The 21,093-nt window shown below is 47.3% G+C and overlaps 1 protein-coding gene across 4 annotated transcripts; it reads right to left on the bottom strand.

Moving 5' to 3' along the window:
* Positions 1–873: 873 nt before the first annotated feature.
* On the bottom strand, positions 874–16,274 carry LOC146064775 (WD repeat and coiled-coil-containing protein-like). Of its 4 annotated transcripts, XM_083178631.1 has the most exons (6): positions 16,142–16,274; positions 15,220–15,281; positions 14,980–15,076; positions 9,757–11,672; positions 4,401–4,512; positions 874–3,193 (listed from the first exon to the last, which is right to left on the bottom strand). In XM_083178631.1, the coding sequence occupies exons 4-6, from the start codon at positions 11,650–11,652 to the stop codon at positions 3,030–3,032; spliced, it is 2,172 nt and encodes a 723-aa protein (XP_083034757.1). In that variant the 5' UTR covers positions 11,653–11,672; positions 14,980–15,076; positions 15,220–15,281; positions 16,142–16,274; the 3' UTR covers positions 874–3,029. The 4 variants fall into 4 exon arrangements, with proteins under 4 accessions (XP_083034757.1, XP_083034755.1, XP_083034756.1 ...); XM_083178629.1 differs by lacking the exon at positions 14,980–15,076; XM_083178630.1 differs by lacking the exons at positions 14,980–15,076; positions 16,142–16,274 and adding an exon at positions 15,990–16,100.
* Between the last annotated feature and the right edge of the window lie 4,819 nt (positions 16,275–21,093).

The following is a 21,093-nucleotide window of genomic DNA, read 5'->3' on the forward strand; positions in this document are numbered from 1 at the left end:
GGCAGTACTACTATACAGTGATAGGTACACTGAGGCAGTACTACTATACAGTGATATATACACACTGAGGCAGTACTACTATACAGTGATATGTACACTGAGGCAGTACTACTATACAATAATATATACACACTGAGTCAGTACAACTATACAGTGATATATACACACACACTGAGGCAGTACTACTATACAGTGATAGGTACACTAAGCAGTACTACTATACAGTGATATATAGACTGAGGCAGTACTACTATACAGTGATATATACACACTGAGGCAGTACTACTATACAGTGATATATAGACTGAGGCAGTACTACTATACAGTGATATATACACACACTGAGGCAGTACTACTATACAGTGATAGGTACACACTGAGGCAGTACTACTATACAGTAATATATACACACTGAGGCAGTACTACTATACAATAATATATACACACTGAGTCAGTACAACTATACAGTGATATATACACACACACTGAGGCAGTACTACTATACAGTGATAGGTACACTGAGGTAGTACTACTATACAGTAATATATACACACTGAGGCAGTACTACTATACAGTGATAGGTACACTAAGCAGTACTACTATACAGTGATATATAGACTGAGGCAGTACTACTATACAGTGATATATACACACTGAGGCAGTACTACTATACAGTGATATATAGACTGAGGCAGTACTACTATACAGTGATATATACACACACTGAGGCAGTACTACTATACAGTGATAGGTACACACTGAGGCAGTACTACTATACAGTAATATATACACACTGAGGCAGTACTACTATACAGTAATATATACACACTGAGTATTGTGGAATCATTCTGTAAGGACAGACATCTGCATGGATCACTCTAGACCAGCTTTATTTATGAAACGGAACCAATAAGAACGCCCCCCTTACCGCCCTCAGGAAGGGGGTAGAAAAATCAGAAGACATGGATCGGAAGACAGCAAATATCGAAATAAGAAAATCATTACATGTTGAGTACATTCAGTTACATTCTCCTAGTGGATACATTGTTATACATGACAAATCACAGCACCATGCCAGTGCTTACAATCAGCGTCACAATCACTGCTGTCCTTGTACCTGCTTATGCCTTGCCCAATTACTGCTGGCTGTGTGGGCTCCAATCGCCTACAGGTTGCTGAAGTGCAGAGATTTCGGCTATTTAGTCTCCAGATATAAAGCAGCAATTTTGTTTTTATTTTTAATCAAAATCAACAGAATTTTTGCAATTTCTACAACCCGCCGGTTATTACGTATGACCCCAAGTCTTAAGACTGGGTTACATGAGACGTGGTGCTTGCAGTGCGCTCTAGAACAATAAAAGATTGTCTATCGGACCACGTACATACAGTAGCTGGTAGTTCCAGGTAGCGGACCGACTCAGACCCGCCAATACTTTTTGCCCAGGAGACAATCTGAAAGTCAGTGCTAGGTCCAATCTCCCAGGTGAAACGGGTCAGGCTGCCATCTCCGTTTCCTTACCAATCATGTTGGGTTTGATGAAGCCAAGACTTTTTTCCTGTAATCAGATTTAACACTTGGGCACAACTCTACATTCATGACAATATAAAGCAGTTCGCTAAAACGTGTAACATTATTGAGGCACGAGCCACAAAATGCCTCATGACTCAATAACTTTTCTTGTTCCTAGTAATCAGTAGGCTGCAAGCAGATAGAGAATACTGGGTACAACCTGGTGGCCTGCACTGGACGTACTTTACAGAGCAACCGCGCCCATCGCAAATTGCCTTGGTTTTGCACTGCGTGCCTCGATGTGCAGCACAGTCCAAAATTCAAAAATCCAACTGCCAGTGAGTCCCGGCCAGTGATGTTTAGTAGCGTTTGGGGGGATACTCCCCTATTTGAATTTTGGATTGTGCTGCAGCCCCACATCTGGTGCCACCACTGCTGCAGACCAAGGGGTCCATTTTTTATGGCTCACATCATGGGTCCTCAAACTGCGGCCCTCCAGATGTGGTGAAACTACAAATCCCAGCATGCCTTGCCACAGTTTTCCTATAAGGGAGTGTTAAAACTGTGGCAAGGCATGCTGGGAATTGTAGTTTCACAACATCTGGAGGGCCGCAGTTTGAGGACCCATGGCTCACATATTTAATGCAACCTGGGTGGGATCTTACAGCATTCTGCAAGCCCATAAGTGATATGATTTACTGAGCAAAAGCAGAGACAGAGGCTCCGAAAGAAGCCCATTCCTGCAATGTTCTGCCGGGTGTAGTGGTGGTTAGCTAGACTGCGCTGCACTACCGCCGCCCTTGTAGAGGATTCTCTGGTGATACCAGAGCCCGCACTTACTAGAAATATTGCCAGTGTGTCAGGCGGTTCCCTTCTGCCTGCGCAAACCTCTGCCCTCCACAACATACCCAGCATGCTCTGCAGATCTACTGGCAGACATCTCGGTACACTCAAACAGATCGAGGCAAGCAGCTAGTCCAAACAGTCTTTTGCGCTGTGGCTGCAGGTTTACCATTAATAGCAGCTGATAGTCCCCAGTATGTAGTCTGCGAGTACAATCCGTTTAGGAACATGCATGTGGCTTCTGTAAACAAAACATACATTCGTCATGCATGTCAAATAGCACTTCCATGTCTAAAGAGAAATACTGCAAATACCGACGAGAGTCAGTAACACGACCACCGTACAAATACTTATAAGGGTCTATAAAAAGGGGCAATTCACCCACGTAGGCGCCACCTCTGCTTTCTGTGATATGCTCCATGTTTGCGGCTATCTTGTACGTCCTGGTCTCTGGCTCCAAGTCCAAGTGATCTCAGACGTGACATCACTAATGCTGGGACAACATCCCGGCAGCACCGGAGAGAATAATGAGGAATCCTTAGTTTGGGCCTTACAGCATATTCTGTATTTCATTATACATTATATATATATATATATTGGAAATAAATAAATGATCCTTTAGAAGTCATCATCAGTTAAACGTCACTGCCGGCAGGCTTGGCGCAGAAGGCCCGCATTAAGTGATCCTGCTGGGGGGCTCGGCATTATGCGCGCTGTCTGCATTCAGCGGTGAGCGGGGTGAGCTCCTGGCATCTCTGATACACAGTTCCTGATTGGCTGAAAATGTCAAAGGGATGAAGCCTTCGCTGTCTGCGGTCAGTGTGATCCAACAAGAAGAACCTGAAAAGTAGAACAAACTGTATTTATTGGTTTATTGACCGGGACATGGGAAGTTTGTTACCCATCACAGTACAGCTTCAGGCTGCTGAAGGATTGTCTGAATCCCCAGGGACTCTGCCGCAACGGAGGGTTCAGTTGTTGTAGATTATGTTACCGGTCTATAGTTATTTATGTGTCAATAAGCTGCCAGCAGTATCTCAGTGTGACTTAATCTGATCTCTCAGACAGGCAAGGGTTCACATCATAGGGCGAACAGCTATGGGACACACCCAGGTTGCTTGTTAGCAAAGCAAAAAAAAAAAAAAAAAGGCGCACAACTGGGCAAAACCATACTGTACTGCAGGTGGGGCAGATGTAACAGGTGCAGAGAGAGATAGATTTGGGTGGGGTGCGTTCAAACTGAAATCTAAATTGCAGTGTAAAAATAAAGCAGCCAGTATTTACCCTGCCCAGAAACAAAATAACTCAAATCGAACTCTCTCTGCACAGGTTACATCTGCCCCATCTGCAGTGCAGCATGGTTTTGTCTATATTACCAATTTTACACCAAGATGCCGAGTCGCACCCGGGTTTTTGGACGTGGCTCCAACCCAGCCTTTGACGCGTTTTACACAGCGTCCCCATCCGGCATAATGTCGGTTTAGTTGACGCCGGTGCAGGCGGTCCTGAGCAGGCGCTTGGAGATAACATCTCCAAGCCCCGAGAAATCCAGCAGCCGGGACCCCCGCGACGCCAACCAACACACTGGGAGCAAGCCCAGCACCTGGGAAAGCGGATGGGCTGCCCCCAGCCTCTGTCTGTGAGGTGAATGGACGCTGCACACAGGCATCCATTCACCTCCTCCCTGGCTCTGCTGCTGTCTGCAGAGTACAGCAGACAGCATCGTATGGACCCCCTGCCAAACCTCTGGACTGACCACAGGATGCTGCTGTCAGGAGGTATGGGTTCATTGGTGGAAACGGGTCCGACCCTGAGCATTGCCAGGGTTGGATTCTCGCGGACCTGGGATATTTTTCCTGGCCCCATTTACACCAAGCCCCGGCCCGGAGTGGTGCCCCAATAACTCGGATCGAGGCTCTGTTGTTAAAGGGGTATTTGTGTGCTTTTTCGCTTTATCAAGCTGTATCAGCCCCTTTGTACGATACAAATGGATTATCAGTGTCATTACTTTATCTATGGGCAATTTGCAAGGTGACATGTAACTCACCCAGCTGCATCTCTACCAGCGACAGACAGAAGAGTTCCTGCAGGGTGTGGAGCCGCAGCTTGTTGTCACACAGCAGGATACACTTCCTCACCGGAGGACAGTCCGAGTGGTACTTTTATGGTCAGGAGAGAAAAACCACAGTTATCAGTTTTGTACATTTTAAAAAACGACAGAAAAAAAATCATTTATTTTAAATGCAATGAACAATTTGTAGCTCAGTTGTTGAATGAAACACAGATTCTTCAGCAAGTTACCGACAGTTACAATCATTTGCCTTTAGGGGGCGCTGTTTTACTCTCAACAGAAAACAATATCTGAGAAATAAGATTTTATTTGACTTCAGCTACATTCCTACACATATCTCATTGATGAATGGGAGCAGAACGAGCAATCAGAGATTTTATGTATTAAAAGATTTATTGGGAAAAAGAACAGCACCACTCCATCAAGTTTTCATATGTTCTAATTGTAGGTGAAGGGAACTCAATTTAATCTTATAAAAGTTATGGTACTTGTGTACTTTCATGGCTCCCACGATGTGCATCGTACAGGGAAAAATCGCATTGCATGAGATCGCATGCGATCTGATGCGATGTAATTTTTCACTGAAATTATGGACATGAGTTGACATCATGTAAAATGCACCCCAAATGTAATTTTTCACACTGTACCACCCCCACTATCAACGCCAACCCGAAGCGTGGCGAGCGGCGGCGGTACGCGTCCTACGACCTTTTCATACCCCCACTATCCACATCAGCGTGGAGTTGAGAATAGAAAGTGTGGCGAGCGCAGCGAGCCCGAAGTGTGGCGAGCCCCGCGAGGGGACACTGATACCTGTGAAGCCCGCGAGGGGACACGGATACCTGTGAAGCCCGCGAGGGGACACGGATACCTGTGAAGGTATCTGTGTCCGCTCGCCACGCTTCGGGCTCGCCACACTTTCTATTCTCAACTCCACGCCGACGTGGATAGTGGGGGTATGAAAAGGTCGTAGGACGCGTACCGCCGCCGCTCGCCACGCTTCGGGTTGGCGTTGATAGTGGGGGTGGTACAGTGTGAAAAATGACATTTGGGGTGCATTTTACATGATGTCAACTCATGTCCATAATTTCAGTGAAAAATGACATTGCATCAGATCGCATGCGATTTTAGCAAAAATGCACAAAAACACGGGAAAATCGCATCGCATGCCACTACATATGGCATGCGATGGGAGCCGTGAAAGTACACAAGTACCAAAGTTATTAATTGGATTTGTCACCAGTAGGGTGGCCAATCCCGGGATCGGGATCGGCGGGATCCCGGGATTTGGCCCCCAAAACGCCGGGATTTCAATCCCGGGATTGGAATTTCCAATCCCGGGATTTCGGGATTAAACTGCGCATGCGCAGTTTAATGCCGGGCAGCGTCTGAGCACTCAGACGCTGCCCGGCTTCCCCATACCCCGCAGTGCGCAGCGTGACGAGGTCACGCTGCGCAGGGCACACGGCACAGCCGCACATCCACGACTGCCCGCCCGCCCAGCGCTGACGGCCACCCGCCCGCCCACCCAGCGCTGACGGCCACCCGCCCGCCCACCCAGCGCTGACGGCCGGCCACCCACCCAGCGCTGACGGCCGGCCACCCACCCTCCCACCCAGCACTCACGGCCGGCCACCCGCCCGCCCACCCAGCGCTCACGGGCACCCAGCGCTCCCTACCAACCACCCACCCAGCGGTCCCTGACAACCACCCACCCAGCGGTCCCTAACAACCACCCACCCCCCCCACCCACCCGTCCCTGACAAAACCCCAGCGGTCCCTGACACCCGCCCACCCACCCAGCGCTCGGGCGGCCAGGGTGTTTTTTATTATTAGGGAAGCCAATCCCGGGATTGAGCATTTTTCAATCCCGAATCCCGGGATTGAAAAAATGCCCCGGGATTGGCATCCCTAGTCACCAGTGAAGGTATACTACAGATAAACTACCCTTACCGTAAAGATCCCCTGCCTATGCTCATGGGAATACAGTTAGAACACCTATTATCCGGCACCTCTCCAATCCGGATACATCAGGCACTGGGGAGAATTATTATGGCCCCCATACACTATGCGATTTGGGACAGATTTCTCCCGCTTCTGGCGGACCGGACCGAGAAATCGGCCCAAATAGCACGTGTTTGGTGTCCGATCCGATGCGTGGTCCCATGCGCATCAGATTGGACCCGCAAGATCATATCTGCTGGATGTATGATCTCTGGGTTGGACCCCCTCCTGGCGGTAGGAAGCAGGATGTAACGCATACGATCTGGGCAGCGCAAGGGGAATTGGATGCGTCTTCTCCCATAGGAGAAGTCACATAGTGTATGGGGGCCTTCAGGGAGTGGGAGGTATGATGCGGTGAGGGGAAATGGCCGTGCTCTCACAAGCTTGCATTCAACCAGAATCTCAACAGGTTCCGTTCAAGGCTACCTTCAACCAACTCTCAGTCCATACCAAGATATACGTGGAAGACTAACGACCACTGTCGTAAAACCATCAACCGACAGCACTACCAAGATCCAGTTGAGATACTAAACCAATAAAAATGGCCTCTAATTGGATTCTGGAAAAATGACCATCGAGGCTAATAGGATACTGCATATAGTTGGAAATAGCAGCCTAGATTGAATTCCCACAGGGCAAAATAGCGGCATTTGCCTATTCAATGCTGCCATTTCCAACAGCATTGAAGGCAGATTCCGCAAAACAGATCCGACTTTAAAACAAGTCGGATCTGTTTGGTCGGAAACAGGTTGTCGAATTCATGGAACATTGAATTCAGACTGTCGAATTCCTGTCGAGTTAAGCAAAACGACTCGGGGTTCCGACATTCGGAATCCCGGAATGAATACTGCCCATAGTTTTCATTCTAGCATCCTGCATCTGTCACAACCCGAGCAGTTCCTCTTTCCTGCCTGGTTTGGTGCTTCTAGCACACTCTGGTCTGTATCTCGCCACTGAGATACAGAATAGAATGTGCTAGAAGCACCAGATTAGAGAGAGACACCTTGGGCAGGAAATAGAAACAGAGGCAGGGTGTAAGAATGAACGCTTAGATAATTAATCCAAGGTAGAAATCCAACTCACAGACGTAACCTTTCCTGGTTTTACATTCCCTTTGGGAAGACTGGTACCACGTTGGCTTTCTGTGGCCACACCTGAAGATTAGAAGTGGTCTACTGACCTAGTTCCTGATCATCCATTATCTACTGTATAGGTCATTGGTACGACCTCACCTAGAGTATTGTGTTCAGTTCTGGAGGCCATATCTCCAGAAGGATATGAATACATTAGAGACTGTACAAAGAATGGCAACTAAAAAGGTGCATGGCCTACATCACAAAACGTACCAGGAAAGACTAAAAGATGTTAATATGTATACTTTAGAGCAGAGAAGGGAAAGGGGGGACATGATAGAAACTTTCAGATATATCAAGGGTTATAACCAGGTACAGGTGGGAGACATTCTTTACAGGAAGAGGAGCAACAGAACACGAGGACATGCACTGAAACTACAGGGAGGAAGATTCAGGGGAAATGTGAGGAAGAATTACTTCACAGAAAGAGTAGTAGATAAGTGGAATAGCCTCCCATCAGAGGTGGTAGAAGCAAATACAGTAGTACAATGTAAACATGCTTGGGATAGGCATATTGATATCCTTACAAAGAAATAAGGATCAAATATGGTTTGAGGTAACATGTTTAAAAAGAATGTTTCCTTATATACAGGTGAGCACCGCGAGCTGCCAGGTTCTGAATGACTCGGCCTGTCTTTTTTGTCCCAAAATGTAAATGTGCTAAATGACGCACTACGTTGCTCCTCAAATGTATGCTCCACCTTCTATCACTAACCACACTCTGGGGCGAATGTACGAAAGCAGTGATAAGGGAGGAGAAGTGGCCCATGGCAACCAATCAGCTGCACTGTATCATTTTATATTATGCAAATTATAGATGTTACTTCCGTGCTGATTGGTTGCCATGGGCCACTTCTCCTCTGATTCTCATCTCCCTTATCACTGCTTCATACATCCATCCCTCTGTCACTGGGACCCCAACACTGTACTGCTCCCACTCTATCTCTGCCCACCACCGAGGGGGCTACCTCATACTGCTGGCCACCATGACAGTTACACAGGCCGTGATGGCTGCAGTCAGGTCCTCTTAGAAGTCTCACGCTACTTATTCCAGGATTAGATATATAATTGGATCTGGTCTTCTGCTAATGCCTGCTCTTAGCAGGGAATCGGCTGCCCGTTACAAAACAGAAAACGCATTTAGATTTCTAACGAGAACAAGCAACAACATTCCCTGCCGTACACAATACATGCACCAGCGCCCAGTGATTTCTAGCTAAACCACCTGGAGCGGAGAATACCACCGTCACCCAATTCCATCCCTGATTTATTAAACAGCCATGCACCAAACATGACGCAAACGGGAGAGAAATTATTTGATGATTCGCTAAAGAAAAATCCCAAAAACCCCACGTCGACCTTTTTATATGTCGACCATTGTCCTGTCAGCCTTTTGTCAATGTCGACCTATGATTGTCTAGCTAGTTACTTGGTATGGCTAATGACACAATACCGGCTAGAACATAGCTATTCTGACGGAACACCAAGCACAAAATCCTTACAGAGCGGCAATTAGATTGTCAGCTGGACAGCCGAGTCTTATATAACGGATGCCTCTTCTTGCTTTAGCTTCCCCACACCAAGGGAGTTATATTTCTCTAGACCAGGGAATGGGAACCTTCGGCCTTCCAGCTGTTGAACTACACATCCCAGCATGCCCTGCTACAGTTTTGCTACTTGGCCAAGTAGCAAAACTGTTGCAGGGCATGCTGGGATGTGTAGTTGAAAAACAGCTGCTCCAAGCAATAAGCAGGGGAGGAGTTGCCATGTCTGAATAAGCAGCGTCAAATAATAATACTAGAAATAAAGCAATAGAAGAAATATTGATTGGAAAGCCGTCTTCCCGAGTACATAAATGTGCCTTAGAAATCATAATCAATGCCTACACCAGGGAGCAACAATGCACTAAGATTATACCCAGTAACTACATAAATAGACCATTTAACTGGATCAAACTGTCCTGCTCTAGAATAATTATAGTTTAGCTCTGAAAAGCTCTAAAATACTATTGCCAGAACATGTAACGAGTGTTACAGCCGGAGCCCCATGGCGTACAATGCCAGTCCGTCTCAGAATCCCTGGCTTTATAATCTTATTTCCCCTCACTTTCCACCTTTATAATGTAATCCCTTCAGTGGATAAACGCCACAGACAATTCCCAGCAATCTGCCGTACAAATCCCAGGAGATAATTACCTGGCATATTATGGTCACGTACGGAGACTCCTTTACAGAGGGGTACGACAAATACGACTTTCTTCCGTTTTGCGCCATGTCATTCAGATCCAAAAGCCGCTGCTGCAGATTCGCCATGTTGCAGCAGAGGCGCTCCAGGTTGCGGGACATGTGCTGAATGTCTTGGCCGGGGAGCGGGGTACAGTTCTTCGTCAAGTTGGGAAGTTTGTGGCTGGACTGGTAATCCAGTTTAGGCGACGTAGGCCTGCTAGCCGGTTTACGGTGCGCCTCCAGGCCCAGGGACACGGCCCGGTTCTTAGGCTCGGTGTCCAAGTTGTGAACTGGCATGGAGTTCCGTCTATCCTCAAAGTCACTTGCGGTAGAGGGTAGACTTTGATCGCAGTTGTAGCCTCGAATCTCTTCGATGAGCTGCTTTTTGCTGAGAATATGGCGCCCGGTGGTGCTCCCTGGGATCACTATGTCGGAAAGGGGGTGCTCGTCTTTGAAGAAACTATTGACGTATTTCTTCTTCCCGTGTGAGATCATGGAGGAGTCATAGCTAGAATGTGCACTTGGAATATCGGTGGAAGAGGTGGAGGAGTCTTCGTCAAACATGACTTCTTTCACCATCAAACGGATGATGTACTTATCCGAGCTGGAGGACGGCAGAAATGCTGGATCGCATGTTTTCTGCCTTCCCACCAGCACGAGCAGCATTTTTTCGGTCAAGAAGTACAAGCCTTTCGGCCGCTCATTCTTCTCTAGTTGGATTTGCTGTATATTGGGCATGTTGGTGGAAGTTAATGAATACACAAGGACATGGCTACATGTGTTGGATGCAACAGCAACAATGTGGGCCCCTTGGTCAAAGGCCAACATGTCCGGGACTAGGATCCCGGGGATGCTCACTTTCCGTGTGGAGGTCACTTTTTTCTCGAAGTTCACAAGGATAAGATGAGAGGAATCCTGCCCACTGCCGGTTATGTAGTCCTTGCGCTTCAAGTTAAGTAGTGGGCTGAGATCAGATTTTTGGTTAACCAAGATATGGGTTAGATCCAAAGTCCCCGGAGATGTAATGGGAGAATCCGTGGACAAAGAAGTCCCAGAGTCCGTTGACTTTCGCCCAACGTCTAGAGAGAACTCTTCATCCATAAGCAGCAAGGCAGGTTGGGCAGAAAATGATATTTCGGAAGCGGCTGGAACATCGAACGCAATGCCGGCATTTAAAGCACATAACCGGTCTAGAGGAAGCTCCGTGGCCACAGCCACTTGGGAATCAACAGTTGATTCAATAGCGCAAATGTATCCGCCAACATCAAATATAGGACAAAAAGCACAAGCGCTTAGCACTTTGTTCTTGCTGTCCCATATGTAGGAGTGAAGGGCACTGCTGATGGCGACCACCAACCGGCTTCCATCTTTAGTCCAGCAGGCGCAGTGCACAACACCCGTACTTTTAATGTCCGCTTTAACACTGGCATTGTCCGACCGGGCAGAATACAAGACCGAGACATCCCGCTTCGTTAGAATAACCAATATGTCTTTGCTTGGGTGCCACACACAGCCCTGCGGGAGAACGGGGAGGGGATCCCCGACTTCACAGGTCTGAGAAACAACCAACTTGTTCTTTTCGGAGTTATTATAATACAGTTGCCAGACGGTAACGTGTTTCTTGTGCTGGACAGCCAGCAGAGCTGGGATGTCGCTGGAGTGCGCCGGGCCCCAGTAGAGTCCATGGACATGTTCAAACTGTCCAATCACCACAGAGTTACCAAATTTGGGGTCTTCATTCTGTAGGTGTAAGGCGGTCAGGATGACCTGCTTGCCGTCTGTCCAGGCTAGACCGTGCACGGGGTGGATGGCTTGGTACAGAGCATTGAGGCCACTTCTCAGGAGTTTGCCCTTTCCTAACTCCATATTTTTCTGGAACAGAACATCTGCAGATACAAAAAAAACAAAAAACAACAATAAAAGATATATAGTTAGTTGTATATTTCCACGTGGTAACACAGATCCTTACAGCCCTGCACAGCAGCATAACAGTTACATAGTTACATAGTAGGTGAGGCTGAATAAAGACTTGCGTCCATCTAGTTCAACCTATGTTTATAGTAGCTTATCCCTTGTTGTATAGTATGTTATGATATTTTAAAGACAGATTTTGTTACTTATTCGTACCCATGGATGTTTTTAACCAATAAATGTTTATCCAAACCTTATTTTAAACATATTTATAGTGTCTGCCGACACCACTTCTCCAGGAAGAGAGTTCCAACGTTTGACTGCACTGACTGTAAAGAATTTTTTTTCTTATAGATGAACAAAATCTTTTTTCTTCTAATCTAAACTCGTGCCCTCGCGTCCTAGATTCCTTTCTAGTAGAAAAAAGGGCGTTTGACAGTTCCTTATATTGGCCCCTAATATATTTATACATGTTGAGCATGTCCCCCCTTAAATGTCTTTTCTCTAGTGTAAATAGTCCCAAATTTTTTAATCTTTCCTCATAGTTTAAATTCTCCATTCCCCTAATAAGCTTTGTTGCTCTTCTTTGGATTTTTTCTAATTCTATGATGTTCTTTTTATAGTGCGGTGCCCAGAACTGCACTGCGTATTCGAGGTTGCGTGCGATTGCTGGGGCGGCGTTAACCTGCTCGATAAGCTACGAATACTAGCATCCTAGCGATCCGGTCTGAATGAGGCCCATTGTTTGTAACCCTGCCAGGGGTTACAACCTGTGAAGTTTATTACTTCCTGCCAGGGGTGTCGCCCTCTGCTCTGGTGCTTCTAGCACTGGGGAAGATGGATTAAGAGAATAACTGGGGAAGAGATAAAGTGGAGATAACGCACCAGCCAATCAAGGCCCAACTTTTTTAAATGCAGTTGATTGGCTGGTGCATTTTCTCCTTTCATTTTATCTCCACTGTATCTCTTCAACAGTCTTAATCCATCTGACCCACTGTCTGATCTGTATTGTAGTACTGAGATACAGACCAGAGTGTAATAGAAGCACAACAGCAGACAGCAATGCCCCAGGCAGAAAAAATTAACTGCACAGGTTGCGACAGGTGCAGAGTAATAGAATTAACGCTATTTAATACATAAGGATTTATTTATTTTTGCCTCATATTACTTACATCTACTGTATTTTGGGCCTAATTCAGACCCAATTGGAAAAGCGACTATTTCTGTCCTTGATGACCCGATTGCCCTCTGGCTGGCGTGCCATGTGGGGCACTGTAGTGTCATACAGCAGAAGTGCCCCCTTTTGCCTATCTATTCTATACCTTTAGGGGGTTATTCAGACCTGATCGCATGGCTGCAAATTCGCAGGAAGGGCGATAATCGAGAGACTGTGCGTGCATACGGATCATGCGCGAGGCCGTCCTGCAATAAAATCCTGCTTTTGTTTTTGATTGCTGGCCGCATGCCAGTTGATTGGCAGGAAGACGGTGTATGGGTTGGTAGCCAGCCATTTTCTGGGAGTGCCAAGGAAAACACAGGCCTGCCCAGTTTTAGGTCATGTGGAAATCATGTGATGTCAGCTCTGCCCCAGATCATAGGTTACACACACTGGGAACATCATTCAATGGTGTGCGGCCGGAGAATGGATTTGCAGCTAATCGTAGCCTTGTACAAGGCGGAATTTCCCTGTGGAGGGGCTGCGTACACCGGATTGCAGGGCTCTGCAAGGCAGCAGCTGTGCAATCAGTTCTGAATAACCCCCTTATTACAGTGATTATATCTCTGTAACCCGCCAGTAATCGGAACATCTCCATTTCAAATGCTTATGTTTTGTCAGTATTGCGATGCAGTATATAACAGAACTAAGCAGGCCATAAAAAGGGGTATGTAACTGTGTGTCATGGCACAGGGAACACGTCTGAGGCAGAGTGATGGTTGGTACCACAACAGCACACTACCTTACTGTTCTACATTGTGGGATGCCTGGAGGGGCTACTTGCTTCATGAAAGCCACAGGGCGGGCCATTAGGATGCACCAGACAGCCACCTTTCTGCTATTACCACAGTTATCCCGGAGTTGGCTCGGTGATGATATGATGCCAAATGTGTGTTTGTGTGTGAGTGTGTGGTTGCCACTACACTACAGTTATGCGATATTTGACCCAGAAAAACTTTTTTTTTTTTTCAAGAAAATTCAGGCAGATTTATAAAACAAAATCAAAAAAATAATTTGTTGCTGCGGTTCAGTGATGACATGACCACAAGAGCTTGATGCAGAGCTGAACATATAATATACCACTTTGCAGAGCATATCTTGCATGGTCAAATGTATGGAGCATACTACGGTGCGGGTGATGCAATGCGCATTTCTGTGGCATCACAATATCTGTAACGGTTCTAACATAAACTAAGTCAATTGAGGGTGCCGTAATGCTAACTGCAGGCTACAGATGGAGCTGGCCTCTTCATTGCAGGGGCTGGTTTCGCCAGCACCCACCAGGGGGCGTGTGCAGGAGACGCTCCCGCGCCCCGTGGCAACTGAGCTTCCCCCGGGTCCCCGTCACCACTGGTCCCCCTCGCCGACCCCCCCCCCATAACCCTGCACGTCTCCCTGAAGCAGAGACGGGCAGGAAGACGCTGCCCAGCAACCGTGATACTGGGATGCATGTGCGCGTGAGACGCACGCGCGTCCCAGTCCCCGTCCGCCGGCGCTCGCCAGAGGAGAGGATCTGGCAGGCACCGGGATTGAAAGAGGCCAACTCCATCTGTATGCAAAAGCATTAAACATTTGCACCAAGAAATAAAGCTGGTGCAAGTGATCTAGAGGATGGGTGCACCGCAAAGAGGTCTTACTACTCCACCCACACACCCACCCACCCAAGAATGCTTGCATTCAGTGGTCAATCAGGCCCCAAGCATCTAAGCTTACTGTCGCTATGGGGAAGGACACGGGTCACTCTTAAATGTATTTATTAACAGTTTCTTATATAGCACGCATATATACCGCAGCGCTTTACAGAGAATAGTTGAACATCAGTCCCTGCCCCAGTGGAGCTTACACTATATTCCCTACCACATGTACACACAGACATTCTAGGGTTAATTTGTTGGGAGCCAATTAGCCTACCAGTATATTTTTGGATTGTGGGAGGAAACTGGAGTACCCGGAGGAAACCCACTCAAGTACGGGGAGAATATACATGTCATTTAATACATTTTTAGGACCTAATCCCCAAATCTGCAAATTCCAAGCGTCCCTCTTATTATATTTCAGGCACTCACCGGCACAAGGACAAACAGTGTTGCAAATATCTAGAACTCAGCACCGCAGATTTCATTGTAAGAGGGAACACCATTCAGAACTCACGAGGAGGAGATCCTACATACATAAGATCCTAGTGAAAGCCCACATAGTACAGTCACTATGAACAGCAGGTTACATAAGACATAGTACATGGCATGGACACAGGAAACGCAACCGCCACACCAAGGAAACAACAAACGTAGGAATAGGTTCCTTACCTATCAGTATTAAGGAGACTGCTACATGCAGCAACAGGTCACCCCGGCGTTACGTCTGCTCTCTAAAGGGAGAGATGCAAGTCAGTTATCATAGCAGCCTATAAGCCTATCTGCATTATCGCCCAACAGGGAAGACATACTAAGCTCTTTAAGCCATCTGGGGATTTTGCCATCAGGGAAGGGGAGGAGAACAGTGGAACAGCCCGAGCAAATGAGGTGTGCAAAAAAAAAAAGTTATGCGTTAAAAGGTAGAACAACAAATATAAGTGACGTACAGAGAGGCCGCTAACACATACCTATCGGAAACATGTAACAAGCATGGACCAACATACAGTAGGTCTACACCACCCCTCCCTGCTATACTTATTCTGAGCAGGGTTCTCCCGTCACTGAAGTGGGAGTAAGGCACCCCCACTGCGCATGATGAAAAAGGTCCAGTGCACACTGCAATGTTATATAGATATTATCAGGATTGCATTAATATCCCTTTCATCCAGGGCACCTCTGATTAACACAGGTTCAGTGGCTGATGGTGACATGCAGGCTTGACTTTAGCCAGCCACAGAACCTGTGTTAGTCATAGGAGACCTGTGTTAAAGGGATACTATGGTAAGCCCAGGTACTAGCATAATAATATATACTACCTCTGCTAATGTTATTTATGTCATATTGGCCAGCAGTCATGGAGAATTGCTAATTTCCTGTGTATACATCTACTGCAGCCTGAGCTGCACATGAGTCTCAGTGTGCCCTACGAGGTCATGCTTCACCTTGTAGTCCCACAAGAGCCACTGCTCTGCTTCCCTGCAGTGGGTATATGATTGTGTGCATGCAAGGTTCAATCAATGAGCTATAAGGCAGCTATCGGTTATCTATTTGCTGCGCCTGGGGCACAGGCCGGGTAACAGCACCATAATCTCACCTGCTCCCGCACACCTCCGCCGTCCGTACAGCCGCTACGTCACCAGCCACTCTCTGCCCGCTGATTGGCGCGTTCAGCCTTCTTCCGTACACTGCCGTCCTCTCCCAGCCTGCATCTTAGCAACGGGCGCAATATTCGCTCAACTTTATTGCGACCCTGTGTTGGTGAACACTGGTTAAAGAAGTTGTAAAGAATGTATTTCATACAGTGTGTACTACAAATGTGCGTGCAATAGATCCTCAATAACATTGTTCATAGGAAGTGACTTTTCTACTTATCAAGTTATATTGGAATTAGGGAATGTTATTTTTGATGTTAGTTTATACTGGGACTTTTAACTTGTATTTTAGCTTACTGGGACTTTTAACTTGTATTAGGCTTTGATTGATATAATCTTTCTTATTATAACATCCGTATTATTATTATTATTATTATTATTATGGTACTTGTGAGTTATCCGGGCGTCCGATTTTTTGATTGTATGCCTTAAGTTAAGGCATACAATCAGATGCGATGCGATGCGATATCGCATCGCATCGCATGCGACCATCGGATGCGATGACCCGATTTTTCCATAGGAATCAATGTTAAAATGATTCCTATGGAAAAAGGGGTCCTTTTTATACCCCTACTATCCAAGTGGGCATGGAGTTGGATATAAACCTGTGGCGAGCGTAGCGAGCCACCGAGCCCGAAGCGTGGCGAGCGAAGCGAGCCCCGCGAGGGGACGGTATTCCGTGTCCCCTCGCGGGGCTCGCTACGCTCGCCACGCTTCGGGCTCGGTGGCTCGCTACGCTCGCCACAGGTTTATATCCAACTCCATGCCCACTTGGATAGTAGGGGTATGAAAAGGACCCCTTTTTCCCATTGAATTCCATGTTAAAATGGACTCAGTCCATTTTAACATTGATTCCTATGGAAAAATCGGGTCATCGCATCGCATCGCATCGCATCCGATGGTCGCATGCGATGCGATGCGATGTCCCGATCCGACCCGATTTAAAAATCGGACGCCCGGATAACTCACAAGTACCATTATTATTATTATTATTTAATTTTTATTTATTTTTTATTATTATTTTATTATTTGTATTGTTACATTATTATTATTATTATTATTAATGATAATAATAATAATAATAATAATAATAATAATAATAATAATAATATCATTAATATTATATTGCTTTGTAGGAATGTTTGGTTTTTCACTGTATGTATTGCTATATTAGGTACTGTAATGTATTTATGATGTTACTTGGAGAGCAGGATCACCCCAGGGATGAGTGATCGAAGAGTTCAGATCAATATGGGAATGCTACTTGCTTATTGATAATTTTTTGGTAATATCACTAATCATATCACTAATTTCCTGCATGCGCGCAGCGGACCATTTTCCTCCACACACTGCATAAAGAATTTGGCATGCGGAGAGAGACAATTTCAGTGGGCATATCTGGATCTGGATGGGGTGATGGTCAGGCACGGGCGTGCCATATTCATCGACTGAGTTTATAGTGGCGTGTGCGCCCGAGTTCCAATGGACATTCTGAGCAACCATATGTTCGCTGGTGCAACCCATATGAGGCCAATGGTGCGACTTTTTGAGCAAAACGGTGGCTTAGAGCTGCAGTCAGTTGGCAGCTGGGTACTGCTTTCCTAGCACGGCGCCCGTCTCATTGATTGTATGCCTTAAGTTTAAGGTACATAAGGCATACAATCAACGCGATGGACCCGATTTTTTAATCTCATGGATCTTATGCATACAGGGGCGAGGGGCGGCTGTACGCGTCCTCCGACCTTTTCATACCCCCACTATCCACGTCGGCGTGGAGTTGACTTTATATAGTGTGGCGAGCGCAGCGAGCCCGAAGCGTACGCGGACTACTTTACATGTATTCCGCGTCCACTCGCCACGCTTCGAGCTCGGTGGCTCGCAGCATTCGCCACACTATATAAAATCAACTCCACGCCAACGTGGATAGTGGGGGTATGAAAAGGTCGGAGGACGCATACCGCCGCCCCTCGCGGGCTCGCTGCGCTCGCCACGCTTCGGGTTGGCGTCAATAGTGGGGTGGCGTTAACAATGGGGGGCCATTTCACCCATGAGGGGGGGTTAGCAAATAAAATTGGGGTTTTGGGGACTTTTTACATTGATTCCAATGTAAAAATCTCGTCGATCGCGTCAATTGCATCATCTCATGCATCTTATGCCGCACAAACACATAAGATGCATGAGATGCTTGAGATATCAGCCCCACACATACAATCTAGATCAGGGGCGCCGTGCTAGGAAAGCAGTACCGGCAGCTGTACCAGTTCCGCCGGCTGCAGCATTAGCATAGAGACGCGCCAATCTCTAAAGACGCCCACTGCATGCTTTTGTTATCCGGTGCTGCATTCAAGACTGAGGGCCCGATTCAGACCTGATCGCACTGCTGCAAATTTCCACAGCAGATGATTATGAATACACTGCGCATGTGTACGGTTCGCTATCCTGCAACTAAGGAGGTCATTCTGATCATTACACACCGTTACGAATTCGCAACAGTGACTGATGTTTTGTCGTTGCTTGCTTGTCACGGGCGCATTTACATGGGAGCACCCAGCAATTCATGGCGTTCCCATGATAATGCTGGGCGTTCCCATGATAATGCTGGGCGTTCCCATGATAATGCTGGGCGTTCCCATGATAATGCTGGGCGTTCCCATGATAATGCTGGGCGTTCCCATGATAATGCTGGGCGTTCCCATGATAATGCTGGGCGTTCCCATGATAATGCTGGGCGTTCCCATGATAATGCTGGGCGTTCCCATGATAATGCTGGGCGTTCCCATGATAATGCTGGGCGTTCCCATGATAATGCTGGGCGTTCCCATGGTAATGCTGGGCGTTCCCATGATAATGCTGGGCGTTCCCATGATAATGCTGGGCGTCTCCATGATAATGCTGGGCGTTCCCATGATAATGCTGGGCGTTCCCATGATAATGCTGGGCGTTCCCATGATAATGCTGGGCGTTCCCATGATAATGCTGGGCGTTCCCGTGATAATGCTGGGCGTTCCCATGATAATGCTGGGCGTTCCCGTGATAATGCTGGGCGTTCCCGTGATAATGCTGGGTGTTCCCATGATAATGCTGGGCGTTCCCATGTATATGCTGGGCGTTCCCATAATAATGCTGGGCGTTCCCATGATAATGCTGGGCGTTCCCATGATAATGCCGGACGTTCCCATGATAATGCTGGGCATTCCCATGATAATGATGGGCGTTCCCATGATAATGCTGGGCGTTCCCATGATAATGCTAGCGTTCCCATGATAATGCTGGGCGTTCCCATGATAATGCTGGGCGTTCCTATGGTAATGCTGGGCGTTCCCATGATAATGCTGGGCGTTCCCATGATAATGCTGGGCGTTCCCATGATAATGCTGGGCGTTCCCATGATAATGCTGGGCGTTCCCATGATAATGCTGGGCGTTCCCATGATAATGCTGGGCGTTCCCATGATAATGCTGGGCGTTCCCATGATAATGCTGGGCGTTCCCATGATAATGCTGGGCGTTCCCATGATAATGCTGGGCGTTCCCATGATAATGCTGGGCGTTCCCATGATAATGCTGGGCGTTCTCATGATAATGCTGGGCGTTCCCATGATAATGCTGGGCGTTCCCATGATAATGCTGGGCGTTCCCATGATAATGCTGGGCGTTCCCATGATAATGCTGGGCGTTCCCATGATAATGCTGGGCGTTCCCATGATAATACTGGGCATTCCCATGATAATACTGGGCATTCCCATGATAATGCTGGGCATTCCCATGATAATACTGGGCGTTCTCATGATAATACTGGGCGTTCCCATGATAATACTGGGCATTCCCATGATCATACTGGGCTTTCCCATGATAATACTGGGCATTCCCATGATAATACTGGGCGTTCCCATGATAATACTGGGCGTTCCCATGATAATACTGGGCGTTCCCATGATAATGCTGGACGTTCCCATGATAATGCTGGGCGTTCCCATGATAATACTGGGCATTCCCATGATAATACTGGGCGTTCCCATGATAATACTGGGCGTTCCCATGATAATGCTGGGCGTTCCCATGATAATGCTGGGCGTTCCCATGATAATGCTGGGCGTTCCCATGATAATACTGGGCGTTCCCATGATAATGCTGGGCGTTCCCATGATAATGCTGGGCGTTCCCATGATAATGCTGGGCGTTCCCATGATAATGCTGGACGTTCCCATGATAATGCTGGGCGTTTCCATGATAATGCTGGGCGTTCCCATGATAATGCTGGGCGTTACCATGATAATGCTGGGCGTTCCCATGGTAATGCTGGGCGTTCCCATGGTAATGCTGGGCGTTCCCATGATAATGCTGGGCGTTCCCATGATAATGCTGGGCGTTCCCATGATAATGCTGGGCGTTCCCATGATAATGCTGGACGTTCCCATGATAATGCTGGGCGTTCCCATGATAATGCTGGGCGTTCCCATGATAATGCTGGGTGTTCCCATGATAATACTGGGCGTTCCCATGATAATGCTGGGCGTTCCCATGATAATGCTGGGCGTTCCCATGATAATGCTGGACGTTCCCATGATAATGCTGGGCGTTCCCATGATAATGCTGGACGTTCCCATGATAATACTGGGCTTTCCCATGATAATGCTGGACGTTCCCATGATAATACTGGGCGTTCCCATGTAATTGCGCCTGTGACTCGGTGGCGGGCAGCTGACATGGGCAGGCAGCTGCCCGCCCACTTCACGTACAGGGAGCCGGCAGATCGAAGACACCAGAGAAGGGGGGAGATTCTCTAACAATCTCCGGCCCCCTTCGCCGCCCATCGCATATTTAATTATCGCATATGTTGTAACATATGCGATAATTAAGGCAAAGGACAGCTCTTGCGTTAAGAGCTGTCCTTT

The sequence above is a fragment of the Crinia signifera genome, chromosome 3 (assembly GCF_055691185.1).
Source record: "Crinia signifera chromosome 3, ASM5569118v1, whole genome shotgun sequence".
Classification (NCBI taxonomy): Eukaryota; Metazoa; Chordata; class Amphibia; order Anura; family Myobatrachidae; genus Crinia; species Crinia signifera.